This window comes from Corythoichthys intestinalis, chromosome 20 (genome assembly GCF_030265065.1).
Source record: "Corythoichthys intestinalis isolate RoL2023-P3 chromosome 20, ASM3026506v1, whole genome shotgun sequence".
NCBI lineage: Eukaryota > Metazoa > Chordata > Actinopteri > Syngnathiformes > Syngnathidae > Corythoichthys > Corythoichthys intestinalis.
In genome coordinates this window covers 13,551,248-13,572,241 of record NC_080414.1, presented here as the reverse complement: position 1 = coordinate 13,572,241, position 20,994 = coordinate 13,551,248, and the positions used below count along the sequence as shown (strand labels likewise).

General features: G+C 39.5%; 2 protein-coding genes across 5 annotated transcripts in view; one reads left to right on the top strand and one right to left on the bottom strand.

Moving 5' to 3' along the window:
• Positions 1–4,810: 4,810 nt before the first annotated feature.
• lztfl1 (leucine zipper transcription factor-like 1) lies at positions 4,811–16,599 on the bottom strand. The gene is made up of 11 exons (XM_057824477.1): positions 16,500–16,599; positions 16,293–16,375; positions 14,254–14,378; positions 13,998–14,192; positions 10,997–11,054; positions 10,850–10,921; positions 10,698–10,763; positions 8,449–8,526; positions 8,199–8,375; positions 8,029–8,132; positions 4,811–6,047 (listed from the first exon to the last, which is right to left on the bottom strand). Exons 2-11 carry the CDS (start codon positions 16,293–16,295, stop codon positions 6,029–6,031), a joined length of 897 nt encoding a protein of 298 aa, XP_057680460.1. The 5' UTR covers positions 16,296–16,375; positions 16,500–16,599; the 3' UTR covers positions 4,811–6,028.
• A 2,138-nt stretch (positions 16,600–18,737) lies between these two features.
• LOC130908918 (dnaJ homolog subfamily C member 13-like) overlaps positions 18,738–20,994 on the top strand; it is a 47,785-nt gene continuing 45,528 nt past the window's right edge. For all 4 annotated transcript variants that reach the window (XM_057824859.1, XM_057824857.1, XM_057824858.1 and 1 more), the window contains exon 1: positions 18,738–18,919. The gene's annotated coding sequence lies outside the window, so the exon portion shown is untranslated. The remainder of the gene's footprint in view (positions 18,920–20,994) is intronic.

The following is a 20,994-nucleotide window of genomic DNA, read 5'->3' as shown; positions in this document are numbered from 1 at the left end:
CTCACTCTGCGTCACGTGACACACATACATATTCGCGCAGTAAAATGAACACGAAGGTGGGGGGGGGGGAGGTGGGGGGGGGGGGGGGTTCGAGTGCGCGCTGCTTGCGGTCATCTTGGCCATAAAAGTGGCCAAAAACTAAGCACTTTACACTCATATGGATGTACATCATTTTAAGATGCTAAACTAACACCTTCCCTCTTAAAGCAAATGTGCAATGCGAATATAATGTAAAGAACGCTCTCCTCGATGCAGCAAGAACAAGTGGGATCAAACAGCCGACGTAACAGGAAAAACACGAAACGGTCGCGCTGATAACGGCTCTAACTTATCATAAGAACTTTATGGCATGAAGAGGAAATAATTACATTCGTTCATGGACGCACAGATTAATCCTCTAACAGGTGGGGTGGCCGTCCTCTGCTCGAAATGCGCACCTTACGCTTACGCCTATTCTCGTTCACAGAATATGCAGCGCTTGTGACGTAGGACAATAACAGGACTGGTTGCTATGGGAACGTACGCAGCGGCATACCCCATACCCAAGGAACCTTGCTAAAAGGAGTATTAAAATTGCTAATAAAATCGTTTAGGATTATTTTAGATGCATATATGTTACATTTTTCTTATAGAGTATTCAACGAGGAATACGATAGACCCATTAATAGACTTTCTTGGAAAAATCACCATTTCTATAAGTAGTCACATGAATAATGAGGTGGCCTGTGAAAAGATAATATATTACAGCAAGGACTGGTCACAAGGATCTTGATGAATCACTCTTTGAGCATACATGCAGTGTTCACCGATTGGCCTTGCTTAAACATGAATGCTAATTGGGATTGAGAACATAATTGTTATATAATCTGCCAAATGATTCCAGAATATTGAATCACTCCCTATACTTGTAGCTACGACATTGCGGTAAAGCTGAGGGTGCTTAATCTTTGTGTGACAAATCTGTTGGCCCTCTGTGGGCCCCTGCTGGCTGGGGGCCCTGGGCAATTGCCTGCATATGCCTAATGGGACGCTACGCCTCTGGGTAGAGTAGCCAAAATTTTCACGCAATTAAGAGTAGCGTTACTTCCAAACGATATTACTCAAGTAAAAGTACTCATCCAAAAATTTCCTCAAGGGCCTGCATTGTTGGCATGGCTGTCAAAGCTGACAGAGTGGAATCAAAGACAAGGAGCTTTTTTCGTTGAAAATTGTTGTGAATAAATGGTTAAATCCCTGCTTTCTTTATAGATATGGATGTTAAACAGTCCCGAATCTTGGTTAAAAGCAAAAAAAAAAAAAAAACCTGCAGGTCGCATTTATTTTACGGAAATATGTCAAAGTATGATGCTAGTCTGTCAGACAATGTGGCGGCTGCCATATATAAACAGAGCTTTTCCGGTGAAGAGTTTTGTGACTAAATGCTTAAATCCTTGAATTCTTTATAGAATGGATGTAAAACAGTCTCGATTCTTGGTTAAAAGCAAAAAAAAAAAAAAAAAAAAAACGGGCAGTTAGCATTTATTTTACGTAAATATGTCGAAGTATGATGCTAGTCTGTCAGACAATGTGGCGGCCGCCATATATAAACAGAGCTTTTCCGGTGAAAATCTTGTGAATAAATGCTTAAATCCCTGAATTCTTTATAGATATGGACGTAAAACTGTTTCGATTCTTGGTCAAAAGCAAAAAAACGTGCAGTTAGCATTTATTTTACGTAAATATGTCAAAGAATGATGCTAGTCTGTTAGACAATGTGGCGGCAGCCTTACAACAAAAAGCCTTTTAGGTTGAAAATTCTTGTTAAAAAACGAAAAATATAATAATTACCCTGAATCCTCAAACAAATCACTCCTGAGATAATCTTTCCTGTTTGTATTCGGTACTTTTTCAACATAAATCCGGCATTGGATCGCTGCGATCGACTGCGAATAACTGAAGCGGATTGTGGTGATGGCCCCCTTCAGTGAAGGTCAAATCTGACCTATCAATAGCATTATGAAGTCTATGAGCTCAGATTTTTTTTCATGAATTGCACTTTAAAATGTTTTAGTATTTTGAAAACAAAGGTTTGATTCGAATGTTGTATCACCTGAACCAATACACATAAAAGTATAAGTCAATACTGATTTATGTTGCATTGATCATTTAGCCTATCAATTAATTAGGTTCATATTCGAAAGAAATGTAGCACTCACCCACTCAGTTTGATAATCTGTTTGGTCTTGTTAATGTTCCGTGCCCAGCAAAAAGTGTACATAAAGGTTATGCTGTCATAATGTCCCAACACATGTTGAGACTAAACTTACGCGCTTGTTCTAAGTACATTTTTCTCAAAAAGTCACTCGAGTAAATATAACAGGCTGTACATAAAGGTTATGCTAATATAACGTCCCTACCAATGCTGAGAGCAAACCTATGCCTTTGCTCTAAGTAGATTTTTCTCACAAAGTTACTCAAGTAAATATAACGCGAGTAAATGTAACCACCTTTGCCGATTACACTCTCGGACCAATTAGGTTGTGTTCACACTGCAGGCATATCTGATACCCAATCTGATTCCTCCTCAAATCTGATTTCTAGGGCTGTCTGTTCACAGTATTCTTAGCAAGTGTCCAAATTAGATGTGTGCCTGTTCAGACAGGGCCACATTATTGACACACCTGATAGGTTACTGTGGCAATGAAGGGGTCCTCCAGCATTAGAGTTAGGTCACGGACAGTCATATCCCATCTTTGATGTTCAGACTGAGAAGAATCTTTTCCATATCTGATATGAAAAAACATGCAGAACCTTGCAAAAATCTGAATTTCTATGCTTTGGAACTGTTCAGACTACAAAAGAACCATCCAGTTTCGATCTGGATAGACAAAAAAAAAATCTGATTTTGGCTGCCAGTCTGAACAAGGCTTTAGCTACTGAAATGGAGAAATTCGATGAAATAATCAGTTTTCATACATTAAGTTTAGATTAGATACATTAATATCAATGTGGTTTCAGGAAAAAATATATACAGTGCTGGTCTTAACATAATTTATCCACAAAACTAAGGGTTTTGAGGATGTTTTGAACAAGTGTTCTTTGTTGAGCAGTACTGCCCTCAATTACTAAACCTCAAATAAATTCAAATATTTTTTTTCAATAAATATCCCACCCCTACAAAATAGTTACTATACTATTGCTTTCTCGCCAAATACTGTAAACTACAACATCAATTTACAGTGCCAGTCAAAACACAGAATGTTCAGGATGACACTGCTGAAACCCATCATGTGACACAACAAAAAAGTAGGGCATGCCAAGCTAGCCCGTAAAGGGAAATACATCAAATGACAAAGTCACATTACTAACCACAGTGGCACAACACATGCTCCACATGGACACGGCCCCAAACAAATCTGACGAAACATGCGCTAGCAACACGCACGAACGTGCACAAGTCACGCTGTTTGATTGACAAGCTTGTTTTTGTTTCGCAAGAGGCCCGAGTCACAGTTTGTTCGCTGGGTGTCGGTTTGCACCACAGTGAGGCCCGGGGGAAACAGCTGCAGCAAAAAAGTGGGTGCTTTCACTACAAATCAGCTTTCACCAAAAAATAAAAAAAAAATTAAAAAATAAAAACATTTCAACGTTCAAATGGATTGGGTGTTTATCACCATCAATGGCAGCTAGTGAGTGAACGACCACCACACAAAAACAACAAAAACTGTGATATTGTATATTATCAGCTACAGTAGGTTTGCCGTGATTAATCAACTAACTAAATGATTATCAAATTAATCGACAACTATGCTACTTCATAGACTTCACTAAGTTTTCAACAGCTAATAAATCACTCAATTTTCACTTTAGAGGAGACTTGGTAAATGGTGTTACACTTGTATAGCGCCTTTCAACCTTTTAAGGCCCTCAAAGCGCTTTACACTGTCTCCTCATCTACCTACTGGTGACACAGCACCAGGAGCAATGTGGGGTTCAGTATCTTGCTCAAACATACTTAGACAAGTTCATCAGGGGGGAGGATCGAACCCATAACCTCTGCATTGGGGAACGACTATACTACCACTGAGCCCAGGGGGACCACCCTGGATCCCTGGGGAGCTGACGATGGCCCCTTTGCTGGGCTGCGGGAGGAGGGATGGGCTACGATGGTTCCTCCCCACCACCCTCCTTCACCCGGGCTGGCTGAGTGGGGGCCGTGGCCCTGGTGTGGCGCGGCGTCGCCACTCGTCTGCGTGGCTGTCGCATGTTTGATGGGGCTCGCGCACGGGTGGATTTGATTGGGCGCACACGGGTGGGGGGCCTCTGTGCTGGGATTGGCGATGGGGTAGCGTAGGGTCGGTTGCCGACGGGCTTACACTCACAAGGGATTCACACGATTACTGGTTGTAGATCACAGACCTGATTTGTGTACACTCCACCCCTTCCAATCACTTATCTTATACTCGCCCCCCACATGGTGTCAACTGGAAATATATCTAGCTGACAATAGCCCCAACATATTCATAGTTAGTGTAAGGCCTGTAGGTGTTCAATGTATTTCTTGTAGTTGTTTTTCTCTCCTTTGTGTTTCTTTTGTTCTGTTCCCCCATAACCCCTTCCTGTTCGCTGCTTTGTCTTCATAAACGATTTATGTTGAATGATCACAATGGGAGTGACCAACCGGACACTTCGATTCTACGTGTCAAACAGCTGAACAAGACGGGTTTTTAAAAAAATTAATAAATAAAATAATAAGTTGAAAATTCTTGTATATAAATGTGTACATCCCGGAATTTTTATAGATATGAACATACAACAGTATAGATTATTGGTTAAAAGCAAAAAAACAGGTAGTTATCATTCATTTTACGTAAATATTTCAAGCTAAAGTTTTTTCCATGCATTTTTTCACAACGTTTCAAAGTGCATGCATCGGAATATTTTATATAATAATTACCTTGAATCCTCGACCAAATCACTCTTGAGACACTTCTTCCTGCTTGTACGCAGTAAAACATTTGTCCTTTTCCCACCTAAATCTGCATTTGAACACAGCGCGTTTGAATTTATCACAGTGAAAGCCAAACGCTCTGCCTGGGACGGCCTCCAATGGGTAGGCGCGTGGTGCAATGTTTCTGAGAGCTGTCTTGTCAACTGATGGTGAAGTCTATGGTTACTTGTTGATTAATCATTTATTGATATTGTGGACCAAAAAGTATGCACGAATTTTCAAGAAATTCTATATATTCTGATTTCTGTGGTGCACTATGAAAGCAAATGATTGATTCTTATGAATCAAAATACATTTGTATACATCTGTGATTGCTTTGAAAAACAATGAATTCTGATTGGACATAATCTAAACTTTAAATAGACTTACTGTGGGCAGCACAAGCAAAATAAAATGCTAAAAACGAAAAAGTCATACAGTTACATGAAACAAATATGATTTTAGAATTTATCTTGTGAATGTAAATAAACACTTCTGATCGTGTTTAGGCCAACCAACTGCTAAAATGTGTTAAAAAGCCTCCAAAAACCCTCTTAATGTATTTGCAAACAGCTTTTAATCTGCCGAACAAAGCACCACACTTATTTGATTTGCGTTTTCTCTTGCACTCCATTGCCCGTGTGTCGATTTTACCAGTCTACATATGTCACGTATAGCAAAGCGTGGAAATCTAGCAAACGAAACAGCACAGCATTTAATAAGCAGAACAGAAACGTGTCACTGACAGCCGCGTCAGGGTCAAACATTCTCACACAGTTCAGTCAAGGGTAAAAATTTTGAATTGTTATTCCAAGAATTCAAATCAGTGAAGGCCTCTTCTTGTTGGACATGATAGTTCCGTAGAACCTCAGCTCAAGGTTCCGACTGACCCATCCAAAACCAGAAGCCAACAAGAGATCAAATATTTGGTTAAATACGCAGAAACGAGTCCTCACAAATTGTCAGCAGCCAGGGTAATTGAATGGCCGACGCCCCTCAAAAACCTTTGCGGTTCCGCCTTTCTACCTGAACTTCCCTTAGAACAGCGGTGACGGCGCCTCATTCGTCGGGCTCGTATCTGAAAGAAACAATTGTAAAACTTATAAAACTACGAACAGGTTCGATTACTTGATTGTTTCAGGTCGCGTCAACAGACAAAAATTGAGTTTTGAGATCCCCGTTCTTTTCGCATAGCACTTCCTCTAACCGATCCTAAATAGCTCGGTAGTCAGCATGCTCGATTGTCATTAGGGATGGGAATTGATACGATTTTTACGATTCCGATTCCATTATCGATATTGCTTAACGATTCGATTCTTTATCAATTCTCTTATCGATTCTAATTTGGGGAAAAAGAAGAACAAATGTTTTGATTGGCATCGAGTTTGTTTAATCAGAAGTCACAACGAGGTCAAAACAGGCCCAAAGCCTCAATGTTAACTGTGGCAATAAGTGGCAAATGCACAAGAATGTGTAACATTTTACGGAAACATTTTTCTAATAGAAATAAAAAATATTGGTATACATTGGCATATAGGTCGTTGTTCTGCTTTTGGCAATATGTGTTAAGCAGGGGTCCCCAAACTTTTTCCTGTGAGGGCCATATAACTTTTCCTTCTCTGATGAGGGGCCGGGGTCAGTTTGTAACAGAAAAAGTGTGATGATTGCAGGAGGGCCTAAATCTAAAAAAATATTGTTTTTCAGAAAGACACAATCAAATAACCCTTTCTGGATTCTTCACGGAACAAAAGTAAACAAAACAAAAATAATAATATAATATAATAATACTAACACTCTTAATTACGGTAAATAGATAATAACCAAATAACCCTATCTGAGTTCCTAACAGAAAAAGGCCAGGAAATAAATAACACTATTGAGAAAAAAAAAAAAAAAATTCAAAATGATCTCTGGTATTGTTCAGGGGGCCGGGCCAAATATGAAACGGGCTGTAACCGTCCCCTATTATATTGAAATGCATGCCTTTTAGTTTTTATGGTGTTTTATGGTGCTTTCATGCCCAAGTGGGGGCGCCCTTGCGCTTCCTCACACGAAGAAGAACGCACTCACGTGAAGAAGAGGGCGCTTACACGCAAAGAAGAAGTGCAGCTACAAAGCATCCAAGCAAGTGAGCGAGTTAGTGAGAGAGGGAAACACTGCTACGAGCCTACGTTCTTTGTTAATGTTTGTAAAAGATCTACAGAGGCAACGCCTGTATGTATCATCTTTTGTGTTGTTGTTGTGTGTTTCCACTTGCGATCGGACACTTAAATTCAGTTGTGTAGTGGTTTGAACGATGTGCTAATGCTAGTGAACGCATGCTAGCCATTTGTGTTATTATTGTATTAGCAGCTAATCATCGCTGATTTACGTTGATGCAAACCTGTTTGTTATTGGGGGACAAAATTGATTTGTTTCATTTCTATTTTTAGTTTCACTCTTCAATTGATGGTGTCATAACGACGGCTGAATAAAGTCAGCATATTATACCAAAGTCTTCTGCATTGTCATTTGGGAGTTTAGCCCGCTGTATAGTCAGGACTGAGACTTAGCGTCTTGGTGAGGACAGTACAGTCGTATTCCCAGCCAAAGCAGTTATCTCCACCTTGCAATGACTGCAAGTCGCTTTGTTGTAATTTTTCCTCGTGAAGTGAAGACACACTTTCGAGCGTTTGAACCTACGTGCTGTCATTGTTATATTTACGGCTGCAATGCTCATGCTAAACCATCGTAACCTTTTATTTTCACCCCCTTTCCTGGTGAAGTGCAGCCAAACTTTGGAGCGAGTGGTTCTTGGCGCCATGCTAGTTTGATGCGTCTGGACAACAAGACACGTCACAACGCAATATGCGTATTTAGGAATCGTTAAAGGGATCTGTAAGGCTTTTTCATTGTGATGTCGAGGCCTCGAAACACTAGGAACCGGTTTGGAATTGGAATCGGATTTCGATTCCCATCCCTAATTGTCATTGGGGTTGACTTTTCCCATTTTTTAAAGCATTTTTTAAATATTCTGGTTGTTCTACAGATCTTTTTTTTCACTGTGTATTTGCTCTTACTTCTGCAAGCGTTTCCTAATTTCCTTAATCTGCTCATTCTTCTTGGCCAGAATCTCCTTCATGTTGCGATAGGCCGCTGTTTGCTGAAACTTCTTGTCTAGTTCCTGAAAATCGATTCAAACTCATTAAAAGGAGCCCAATGAATCATGCCAAATTCGACGACTGTCAACCTTCTCTGCCAGAGCTAGCTGCTCCTGCACTCGTAGGAGTTCGTGTTTGGTGGACACCAGGTTCTCCTGCAGGTCTTTCTTCGAGGCAGCGTTGACAGTCAGCGAGCGCTCGTAGTCCTCCTTGAGGGCTGCCACCGTGTCCTCCAGGCAGCTGATTTCCTTGGACTGAGCCGATAGCTGAGATGAGAAAAAGTGGCATGAATGTCGTGAATCTCATTTTTAAAGAACTCCAACTCAAACTAAACTGTACCTGCTCGTCACCTTGCACCTTCCGAAGGTCTTCTAGGGCTTTCTGGGCTTTGGTCTTCTCGTCCAGTACGTTCATTGCCTTACGGAAAAGAATACTGAGTGATGAGAAGTTGCTATCAATGCTATTTAAACCTTTATCGGGCACTCACGTAACTCGAGTTGTCCGATAATAGCTTTTTAACCGATGTCCCGATATTGTCCAACTCCAACAATCTGATACCGATATCAAACCGATACCGATATGCGGTCATCGACTTAACATATTATGGATAATTGTACTGTGATGCCCCAATGGATGCTTTAATAATGATAATGCTCACATAACAAATTCCAAGCATCTTAGTTTAAAGACATCTAATGGCCAATAAGCATAAGTGCTATGTTAAGCTGTGCCCTTGTACAAGGGCAGAAGGCTTTTCCATTCACTTTGAACGCAAAAAAGATTACGTCGATATTTTGGGCAAAAATTTGATATATGGCGGAAAACACAGACAAGGCTGAAAAAGCAATTTCTGCTCTTGCACCCCTCTTTAAAATAAACTGCTGTATTTTAAGCCAAAAGAACTGCTGTGTTTGAACAATATGTCTATATGCTGCCATAGCAGATTCATGGCGCATTAAGCCCCTGAACTAGTTTTAATTTGTCCGTTTTACCCCGGAGACCCCCATCGTACAACCGCTTTTGTTTCAACCCAGCCATAAAAAGAAGGTAAGTAATTATTAGGGCTGTCAAAATTATCGCGTTAACGGGCGGTAATTAATTTTTTAAAGTAATCACGTTAAAATATTTGACGCAATTAACGCACATGCTCCGCTCAGACAGATTTAAATGACAGTACACTGAACTGCCCACTTGTTAACTGTGTTTTATGGAGTTTTCCCGCCCTCTGCTGGCGCTTGGGTGCGACTGATTTTATAGGCTTCAGCACCCATGAGCATTGTGTAAGTAATTATTGACATCAACAACGGCGGGCTACTAGTTTATTTTTTGATTGAAAATTTTACAAATTTTATTAAAACGAAAACATTAAGAGGGGTTTTAATAGAAAATTTCTATAACTTGTACTAACATTTATCATTTAAGAACTACAAGTCTTTCTATCCATGGATCGCTTTAACAGAATGTTATTAATGTTAATGCCATCTTGTTGAATTATTGTTATAATAAACAAATACAGTCCTTATGTACCGCATGTTGAATGTACTGTATATATCCATCTTGTGTCTTATCTTTCCATTGCAACAATAATTTACAGAAAAATATGGCATATTTTATAGATGGTTTGAATTGCGATTAATTGCGATTAATTACGATTAATTAATTTTTAAGCTGTAATTAACTCGATTAAAAAATTTTATCGTTTGACAGCCCAAGTAATTATATTTATTATTCGAAATGTCTCTTTTTTAGCTTACAATCATTAATTGATGTCTAATCTTTAGTTAAAAAAAAGACTTTATAAAAAGGTATTCACTCGCATATTTTATACTTTTAAACAAACTACGTCACAATGAAGAAATTAGCGTCTGTAAATAAGTCATGGATATCTACCTCATAACTATCGCTTAGTTATATTTTTTTAGTTACTGTCACATTTTTCCCAATATTTTAGATGATAAATAATTGATCCAAACAAAGAAAAAAAAAGAAGAAAAAAAAAACGTTTAAAAGGGTAAATATATGAAAATGAAAATCTCAACCACTCCTTGATGTCTGCGATATTTGCATCACGACCCTTGTTATATTACCATGTTTCACCCATAAAATCCCCAAAAAATCCGGCTGCGGCCATGCACAGCTGTCTCTTGACACTCGGTGATACATGCTACATGGAGTTTTTGGATCAAAAAGCTGTAAGTACGCAATAATGTCTCGTTAAAATCATGGCGTCTTTAATTATGCTCTCGCATGCTCTCACCTCCAGTTAGGGTTTTGCTGTTTAAATTTAAAAAAAAAAAAATTAAAATGCCCTCCTGTTGAAAAATTTTCTTCCCCTAGAAAATTGAGATTTAAGCTTTCAAATGATGTATCACACATGCATATAGGACAATTTTGAAATTTGGCCAAATTGGGGTTCTCAAGTCACGTGTTATCTGCCATATACAAATAAAATAAGCAGAATACAGTAATGATGAATAATAATTTATAAAACGCATTATCCTAATATAAATACAACTGTGGCCTACATGACCCAAAATGTAACGCCTGGCTGGATGGATCGCGTTAAGGGTTAACATATACTTTCATACCTGTGATTCCAAAGTGCGCATTTTAGCCTTCAGTTTCTCATTCTCCTCCTGCAGTTTGGCAATCTCCTGAAAAGTACAAAAAAAATTAAAAGAATGAATACAAAATGGCGGTCCAGTGGTACAGTTCTTCTCCGAGATATTCGACCCCAAACCTTGTTTAAAAGTTGCGATACGCCGCTTTCGTTAAGTGGTGCCAGCTTGGGTTTGCTGCTTTCCTGGTTCAACTAGTGCAAATTAAAGAACATTTTCAAAGAGTTGTTATTGTGTAATATGATTTCATCTTAGAACAACTTACTCACCTTATGGGAAACTTTAAAGTCAGTCTTCTCAAATTCTGCTATTTGCTCTAGTAGTTCCCTGTGTGGCAAAGGAATAGAAAGTCGATGCCTTTCACCATCAGATTAATTAAAAAATCTTTTATTACATAACGCTAACATTCATGTTTGTTATGATTGTTATAATATTCCCTCAGTGCAACACCCACGTTGTTGATAGCGCTTTCACAAAAAAAAAATATTGTGGCGACCGACGTGTGGTTTGAAAACCGACTCAACTGCACGTAGTACGAGTATTGGTCAGGGCGTGTGCGTTGCTTTAGATAGAGTCAGTCACGTAGAGCTATGAGAAAAAAAATAAACCCGCCTGTTCTGTGCTGATGTTTAGTGCAAAGGTTACTGAAGTGAAAAGTGATGTTAAGTTCACATATTTTGTGGTATTTAGAACAAAACCTGTGGTTTGTAGTTGTCTAAACAAGGAAAAAGGCGTTTACTGTTAGGTACAGTAAGTGCACAATGGTAATATACTGTAAAATAGGGCTGATAACCAACTAATTGATTAGCAAAATATTAGACAGCCATGTTGAGAGTGGATTACGGCTCCTTGTATGTTCATTATTGTTTTATTCTACAATAAAAGGTACTATATGGAATTGATAGAATTAATGTAAAATATTTTTTTACTCCATGCATGCCCTACCAAGGCCCTGATAAGAACAGAGAGCCATGAAATTTTAACTGAGAACATGCGCCTGTGTGCATGTCTATGCGTGGCCTCGCAGCATCGCTGTTTCGCCTCCGACTAGTCTCCACTTGGCAAAAACAATGCACACGTGAGCCGGTAACTGTCCACAATTTACCATGGAGTCTGCAGACAATAAGAAGAGACCGGCTTCCAGCGCAGCCCCAACCCCAGTACAAGTCGTACAAGCATGTGCGGCATGCACGATCTCAACACAGAGGCTGCAGTTACGCCTTAGGCAAGTAAAAAAGTGACAAACTCCATATAGCACCTTTAGATAAAAAATATTCTAAATGTTTTTTTTCATAAAACAAATGAAAAGGCTTTTTTCCATTCAAATATTGGAAAAAGACCCTCTTTGTATTTTATCCGTGCATATTTTGATGAATTATTTTTACCATAAACAGTAAATATTCTTTAGATTCCATTTATTCGTCATGATTATCTTTGAAATGAATCAAAATGAGATTTTCAAACATTGGCTTTACTTTGGAAAACAATCACTTCCATAATATTTATACTCAAACTTTTCTAAGTGTGTAGGTTTTGGTTCCAATGCACATTTCCAGCTAAATTTCTTTGCCCAGATTAACATGTGATTTACAGTACTTATATACAGTGCTGGCCAAAAGTATTCTCCCAGAAAATGATTGCAATTAAAAATGATTTGGTATTAATATCTTCATTTATTTTGCTGGAGAGAGAATGGAAAATGGAAAAGAGAATGGAAAAAAAAAATCATTATCATTTTACACAAAACTCCAAAAATAGGCTGGACAAAAGTATTGGCACCCTTTGAAAAATCATGTGATGCTTCTCTAATTTGTGTACTTAACATCACCTGTTACTTACCTGTGGCGCATAACAGGTTAGGCAATAACTAAATCACCGTTGCAGCCAGTTATAATAGATTAAAGTTGACTCAACCTCTGTCCTGTGTCCTTGTGTGTACAACATTGAGCATGGAGGAAAGAAAGGAGACCAAAGACCTGTCTCAGGACTTGAGAAGCAAAATTGTGAGGAAGCATGTGCAATCTCAAGGCTACAATTCCATCTCCAAAGTCCTGAATGTTCCTGCGTCTACCGTGCGCAGTGTCATTAATAAGTGTAAAACCCATGGCACTGTGGCTAGTCTCCCTAGATGTGGAAAAAAAAGAAAAATTGACGAGAGATATCAATGAAAGATTGTGCGGATGGTGGATAAAGAACCTCGACTAACATCCAAACAAGTTCAAGCTATCTTGCAGTCCGAGGGTTCAAAAGTGTCAACCCGTACTATCCGTCGGCGTCTGAATGAAAAGAGACTCTATGGTAGGATACCCAGGAAGACCCCACTTCTGACCCAGAGACATAAATAAAGCCAGGCTGGAGTTTGCCAAAACGTACCTGAGAAAGCCAAAAATGTTTTGGAAGAATGTTCTGTGGTCATATGAGACAAAAGTAGAGCTTTTTCTGGGAAAAGGCATCAACATGGGGTTTACAGCGGGAAAAATGAGGCCTTCAAAGAAAAGAACACGGTCCCGACAGTCAAACATGGGGGAGGTTCCCTGATGTTTTGGGGTTGCTTTGCTGTTTCTGCCACTGGACTTCTTGACCGTGTGCATGGCATTGTGAGGTCTGAAGACTACCAACAAATTTTGCAGCGTAATGTAGGGCCCAGTGTGAGAAAGCTCGGTCTCCCACAGAGGTCCAGCAGGACAATGACCCCCCAAAAAACTTCAAAAAGCCCTGGAAAATGGTTTGAGAGAAAGCATTGGAGGCTTCTAAAGTGGCCAGCAATGAGTCCAGACCTGAATCCAATAGAACACCTGTGGAGAGATCTGAAAATGGCAGTTTGGAGAAGGCACCCTTCAAATCTCAGAGACCTGGAGCAGTTGGCCAAAGAAGAATGGTCTAAAATTCCAGCAGAGCATTGTAAGAAACTCGGTGATGTATACCAGAAGCGGTTGTTCGCAGATATTTTGTCTAAAGGTTGTGCTACCAAGTATTAGGCTGAGGGTGCCAATACTTTTGTCAGGCCCATGTTTGGAGTTTTGTGTAAAATGATAATGATTTCATTTTTTTTCATTCTCTTTTGTGTTTTTTCATGGCAAGCAAAATAAATGAAGATATTACTACCAAAGCATTTGTAATTGCAATCAATTGCTGGGAGAAATTGACCATTATCTGACAGAATTGCAGGGGTGCCAATACTTTTGGCCAGCAGTGTATAAAATTACATTAGAATCCAGGATGCTTATTGAACTAATAAATACTCCCTGGAACATAACCCTGGTTCCTCACCTGTTCTCCAGCTCTGAGATGTCGGTCTGCAAGCGCAAGTAGAACTTTTCAGCCTGAAAGAAGAGTTGGCGCAGCAGCAGAACGTTGGTGTGCGCCGTATTGATGAGTTCCATCTCCACCTCGCCTCGCACCACCGCGTGCAGCCCGTCCAGCATGTCGCGCACCTCATCCACTGTGAAGGTCTCCTCCACCAATCTGGGGATGCACGCCGCAGTCCATGGAAAGCCCTCGAAGATATGAAAATAAAGGGACCGACCTGCTGTCTTTAAGTTCTTCGAAGCAGGAATCCACAGTCTTGAGCCTCAACAAACGCTTGGATCGAGCAAACCGCATGTAGTTGATTACCTCGTTCTGATGATGCTCATTACACCCGATATCAGCCTAAGTGAGCAGGGAAAAAGGAGAGTTAAAAGCAGGAATTAAACTTTTTTTTTTTTTTTTTTTAATATCTGAATTTAGCTGTTTAGGAAGTTCAAAACCGCCATCCGTTTACTTTTGTCAGTCACTACTAGGCATGTGCCGGTATGAGATTTTGACAGTATGATAACATCAAGCAAAAATACCGCTGTTTCACAGTATCACTGTATTGCAATTATAGCTCGAAAATGTATTATTTTGAGATGTATGAAACTGTTCAAAATTTTTTAAACTTTTTTCTACTAAATCGGATTTTTTGAATTTTTCATTCATACTGGTATTTGCAATTTGGAACATCAACATGAAAATGATGTTAAAATAAGTAAACAAAATAACAACTTATAAACCCACAGCCACAACTGAAGTTGCTCAATAAGAACCCTTAGTAATATAGAACTGGACTTAAACCATATATGATCGAATTGATTTTATGTAAAACACATACCACTACTACTATTAATATCAATTAGTTGAATATTAATGAAGAGCGCATGTGTATGACTCGTAACATTATTTACACATTACTCAAGACAGAAAGTTGCAAGAGAGAAAAAACACCACAGGCTGTACTATGAAAATGTTGTTTTGAACAGATGTCTACAATGGCGGAAGACTTTACAAAAGTAGGCTAATGGTGGAGAGGAAACTAGTTAGCTGTCTTTGCATGCTAACTAGCCACGTTATCTCCCTCGTTAACAAGCTTACATCATAGTATTTGTTTTACCATTGCTAAACACACTAAACCAGGGGTGGGCAAACTATTCCACAAAGGGCCGCAGTGGGTGCGGGTTTTTGTTCATACCCATCATGAGGACAGCCTTTCACCAATCTGGTTTCTTACAAGCGCAATCAGTCGATTGCAGTCAGGTGCTTCTTGTTTCCATGGAAACCTCATTGTTTAAACTGTCTGTGCTGAATCAGTTGGAACAAAGACCAGGACCCACTGCGGCCCTAAAGGACCGGTTTGCCCACCCCTGCACTAAACACACTGGAGTGAACCCTCGTAGCTGGTGGGAAACATTCATGACAGTGTTTACTTACCTTAAATTTTGTGTAAAGTGACAGATGATGGTCACGTAAATGTAAAATTATGTTGGGGGTCCTCTAAGCCCTGGGCGTCTGTTTATTTTCGGTAGCTGAAGTACTCCCATACTTGCGACTTTGTCTTTTTTGAGGGGGGTAAAATCTCAGGTGTGGTTTCAGGACAGAGCATAACCGGAGGGGTAGGGGTGAGCGCTGCCAAGGATTTCTAGTTGCATTTATGGGACATAAAAAATAGCTAGTACCGCATTACAGTATGACGGAAAATTTTAGTTTTCATACCACGGTAAACCTTGAAACCTGTAACCGGCACATGCCTAGTCACTACATTTTGTGACTTTTACATACCAACCGTAAATAAAAACTCTCAAATTCCTAGATGATAAAATTGTAATTTTACAAGAAATTTCAACAATAATCCCAATTTTGGAAGAGTTGTATTATAAGACAAAAAAATGTAGTTTCACCGAACTAGTAAAATACAGTACATTGAAATGATTGAAAATTCACATGAAAGCGAACATGAAATTATAATATTTTGACAAAAAAAGACGCTTTATTTTAGTCACTGTAACTGCCATTGACGGCGACATACGCATTTTCAAATTATTAAAAATAAATAAACACATTTGACACATGTTATTTCAACGAAAGTTACTGCAAATTTAGGCTGGGTGAAATTCTAAATTGAAAACGGCTACGAAAACAACCACTAGCTAAATTCAAACCCAAAAGGACACAACAATGACTCGGCCACACCACCATAAAGCGTTAAAGAAAACAATTTACTTGAAATGCCAACTAATTCCAACAATAAATGCGTGTGAAAGTACTTACCATGGTGGCTATTGCACTAATGTTGGCGTCACTAATTAAGCTAACTTCTGTCTCAAAATGGCAGCAAAAGCGAAGATGCACGTCTAATTTAAGACAGATTTAGAGGAAACCACATTCCAGTTACTTCACTGTAGGTTAGCTGCGCTCAGGGTGAAGTCGTTTGAGCTGACCGTCAAACTCACGACGCGTAAAAAGGAGTAATTTTACCAGCAGTTGTTCGAAGATAATCTGTTAGCTTGGCTAGGCTAGGATGGATAGCAACAAGCAGAGCGTCATTGCCGTGGTTACAAGCGTTGCGTTCATGAGAACCACGTAAAACGTAGGACCTTACGTTCATGACCTCTATGACGTATATATGGCTGCGTAATAACGTAAAGGTCAAGCTATAACGCAAAGGTGAAGCTAATCTATATAGCACAGGAATAGGTTGGCAAAAAACAGCTGGCATTAATAAAGAAAGTACTAACACAGTGGCTGCCATTGACAGCGATCACAAGCTGCTGAAGTTTCATTTGGAAACATTTTAATAAATATTGGCTAATATTTGTAAGTATTTCCTGGACAATGGATTTATTGTAATGGTAGTCAGTACTGCATTTGGTAATAAGCATGTTTGATCATATTCAAACGCGTAATTACTTTTACATAAATGTGAGCATGTGTATGTTTACACTTTATTGAGGATAAATATGGATAAATACATAAAACACTCCTCTAGGACCATCGTTTGTTATAAGATGAAGGGAAATAAATTGAATTTATGATTATAAAGAAGTGAATCAGGTCGTGTTTTATCATTTTAAAAAATACGATATAGTCTGCTCCAGCACTCCCATGAGTCGCGACCCTCGTGAGAATAAGCTGCTCAGAAGGTGAATGAATAAATGTATTTTAGGGTAGGGGGATGACTACCAACTTTTCAGGGTGCTCAAATTGTCCCCGCCAAATTTTAAGAAACCTTATTTGCATTACATAGAGTTCAGTTATATAGGTAATATAGATCGTCTACCCATATGCTGTAATGATAGAATAGACCCTACCATTATTAAGTGAATTATTTTCATTATGTTCAGACTTACATTTATCTCTTTTCACTTGCTGAATGTGCCGGTTCACCCCCCCCCCCCCTAAAAACGAACGTTTGGCTGGCTGATGACTTGTAGCCCATACACATACTCACACATCCCGCCAAATTCATGTCGACAACCTCTTCCGCCTCTTTCAGAGAGAAAGGATATTAGAAGTTTTTTTTTTTTCGGTCAGCAGCAGCCACTGTAAGTCATGTAAAAAGAAGTCAGTGTTGTGGCAGTGGGGGGAACACCACTAATTTTGCAATTGAAAGTCCGACCTGCATCACAGTTAGCATAACATTAAACTTGCTAACCTGCAAAACTACTGCGGTTAGGCCAGCCTCCACAAGGAACAACAAAGTCAAACTAGCCGTCCCTTATTTGGATCATTGTTTACATTATGTGCATTACGGTAATATCGTCCCTGTCAATGTTGAGACCAAACCTACGCCCTGGGCTGAATTGTCTTCCTAAAATACATCTAGTGACCCCACTGGTACTGGTTGCAGCTTTACTCGAGCGGCATGTTGGCCCAGTGGTTTGCACATCTGCCTCATCTTTCTAGGTTCAGGTTTGAATCTCTGGCCTTCTTGAGTGGAGTTTTATTTCAGTGAAAGTAACGTGATCTTAAGAAAAGAAAGGAAACTCCACCCCTGAATGTCTTTTTAGCTCCTAAATGAATTAGACTAAGAGGCAGCGCATGGTTGGTCACCAAATCAGATGCTTCATTATAGTGTGACTGACCAGTCTGTTCAACCACTCAACTTGAGAGTGGCACATCAGGATACATAGGACAAGATGTTTCCCCTTTACCTACAGTCAAGGTGAGTCAACCTAATTTCAATTGTAGCCAGCATTTACTTTTTCATCTCTTTGAAGTTCGTGTGAGTGCATTGGGAAATTAAATAGGATAAAATTGTTGTAATGAATCACGTTTATAGTGATGAAATGCAAGGCAAAACGTTTCAATTACTAAGTCGCATTCACATAAAATTGGTCCCATCATTGTGTCTTTATTCAGTTTAACCATTACTGCCACTAGGGAGCAGAATAACCCTTCTTCTTAGCCCGGGTGCTGCAATTTCACGTGGATTCCATTTCGTTTTTTAACATCTGGATGGATATACAGAGCAAATAATCAAGATTTGAGCTGGAACTCATTACTTAAACCAATTAATCACCATTTGACGCCTTCAAAAACATGACAGCATTCCGAGTGAATTCCCAACTGCTCCAGAATCAGTTTTGAATGTAGCTCGCAATTAAAAAGAGACAAAATCGATCTCAACGCTGACCTGGAATCAGCATTCGCTACCTTCGATTAACTGACAAGCCAATCAGCTGACCGCCGCATGACAGGCAGGCCTCGCGCATGCGTACTCGACCACTCTGGCTGCGAGGAATATGGCAGCGTCCTGAGCGCTGTTGGTGGGGAATACAGCGTCAAGCGAGCACCTTCGGCACCCAAGCGGCTCAATCGACAGGCGGCGGCAACACGCAGAGGAGGGCGGGGGGCCGAGGGACGGCTGGAATTCACACCCGCTCGTCATTTGACAGGTAAATGCCTCCATTTGGCTCCTGTCGCCTAGGCAATTGCAGCCCACTGCTAATGCGAATAGCTTAGCCGTCGCACTGAACCCGAGTGATGCGCTACTTAGCTGGTCATATTAGCATAACACGATGGAGCTCCGGACTCACTCTCGATCTAAACACTCTCCAAAACATCACCCTGGGTTTTAAAATAGTCTCTTTTGAGTGGAGCTGTAACGGTGACGGTGGTTAAGCTTGACAGTCATTTGTCAAGCGCCTAGGCCGCTTTGCAGTGGAGCAGTCTCGTTAAGTTGTCTACTGATAAGCCAGGTAAGCAAACGCTTGTCACAAGGGAGCAAATTAGCATTGATGGTTTTTTTATGAATACAAAACTGTGGTTGAAATAAACTGCTGCAGAGCTATTAATTCGTTAAATTGACAATTAATAAACACTGACCTTTCACTATGGGTTACCTGTACAGTTTGTCTATGAGAACCTGCCATTAAAAAAATCTTAGGAATAACCATTCATATACAGTCGAGGTGCCACAGCACAGATAATCGATTCATCATCAACTCTTTTGAGAGTCGATTAGAGACCTTGAAAATCTCAGAAATTTGGGTAGCTTAAATATTAGCACATTAAATAATATACTTTAGGCATATGCCGGTATGATATTCTGACGGTATGATAACCTTAAGCCGAAATATCACTGTTTCCCGGTATCACGGTACTGCAGTTACAATTCTAAAATGTGTTACTCTGACACATCTGGATTTTTTAAAAAATCCATTAAACAGGATTTTTATTTTTCAAAACATATCAGCAAATTGGAACGTAAGTATAATGTTAAATTAAACTATATATATTTATTTATACGAAATAAATGTAATGCAGTCCTTAGGTGAGCCTAAACCCACAGCTCAAGATCATTACCATCAGAACAAAAATAATTGAATTATTTTCCATTCAAAGCATATGTGACTCGTATCATGTTTACATTATACACCCTCTTTCATAACACAGACAGTTGCCAGAAAGAAAAAAATCGCTATGTTTTACCACCGCTAGACACACTAAACACGAGAGCTGGGAATCTTTGGGCACCTAACAATTCGGTTACGATTACGATTCTGAGGCTCCGATTCGATTATATCCTTTTTTTTTTATGTTTTGTACATTAGTTCCAAAATTGTTCAAAAATCCTCTCAGGCTAAACCAAACTACTATTTTAGTATCAAGTTAACATATAACAGTAAACAAATATACAAAAATAAGAGTAAATAAAATACTCCAGTCCCCATTCTGTATCAACAGCTTTAAACTACATTCAATTAATTTAATGTTGTGAATCAACCGTTACAGTTGTTAAAATTGCTCCCGTTATTCCATAATTTCCCTTCTGTCTACTTTTGACATGTCAAAGTTTTAAAACTGTTTCATCATTTAAAGATAGATTCAAGACAAGATTTGGCCGATTTAGGAGTATTTTAGCTAAAAACGTAATTAGGTTCGCTACAACAGAGCCTTCTCGAGAAGTCTACTGCTCTAAGATGGCGGCTGTTTACTAACGCCGGCAAGTCGGTCATTTCACATCTCTGTTCAATAATACATGTTCTAACACCGCCGTTGTCTGTCATTTTGCATCTAGTTCTACATATATATATCTACCGTGGCCGTATGTTTGTAGCAACTAGCAACCGAGCGTTGGTTGTAGCCGCTGTCGGCCCGAGTCAGGTATGATTGTTTTTTGTTTTTTTTTTATCTAGCGGCATGAGTTGAACATGATCTTTACTCTCGGTTCGTTCCTCATTGCGTCCCAAAGACCGCGCTGACTGTGTTTTACTTCCACTTTACCTGGTATAATTCAATAATCGGAATTTGGATGTTTGTGAATCGTTCTCAAATCTTCCACGGCTGAATCGTGAACAAGAATCGGAAATTTCGCACACCTCTACTAAACACGCCAAAGTTCACTCTCGAAGCTGGTGAGAAATTTTCATGACCGTGTTTGCTTACCTTTAATTTTGTAGGAATGCGAAATCATGTTGGAGGTATTGCCTCCTCGGCAGCCACCGTCCGCAAACATGTTTTACATGTC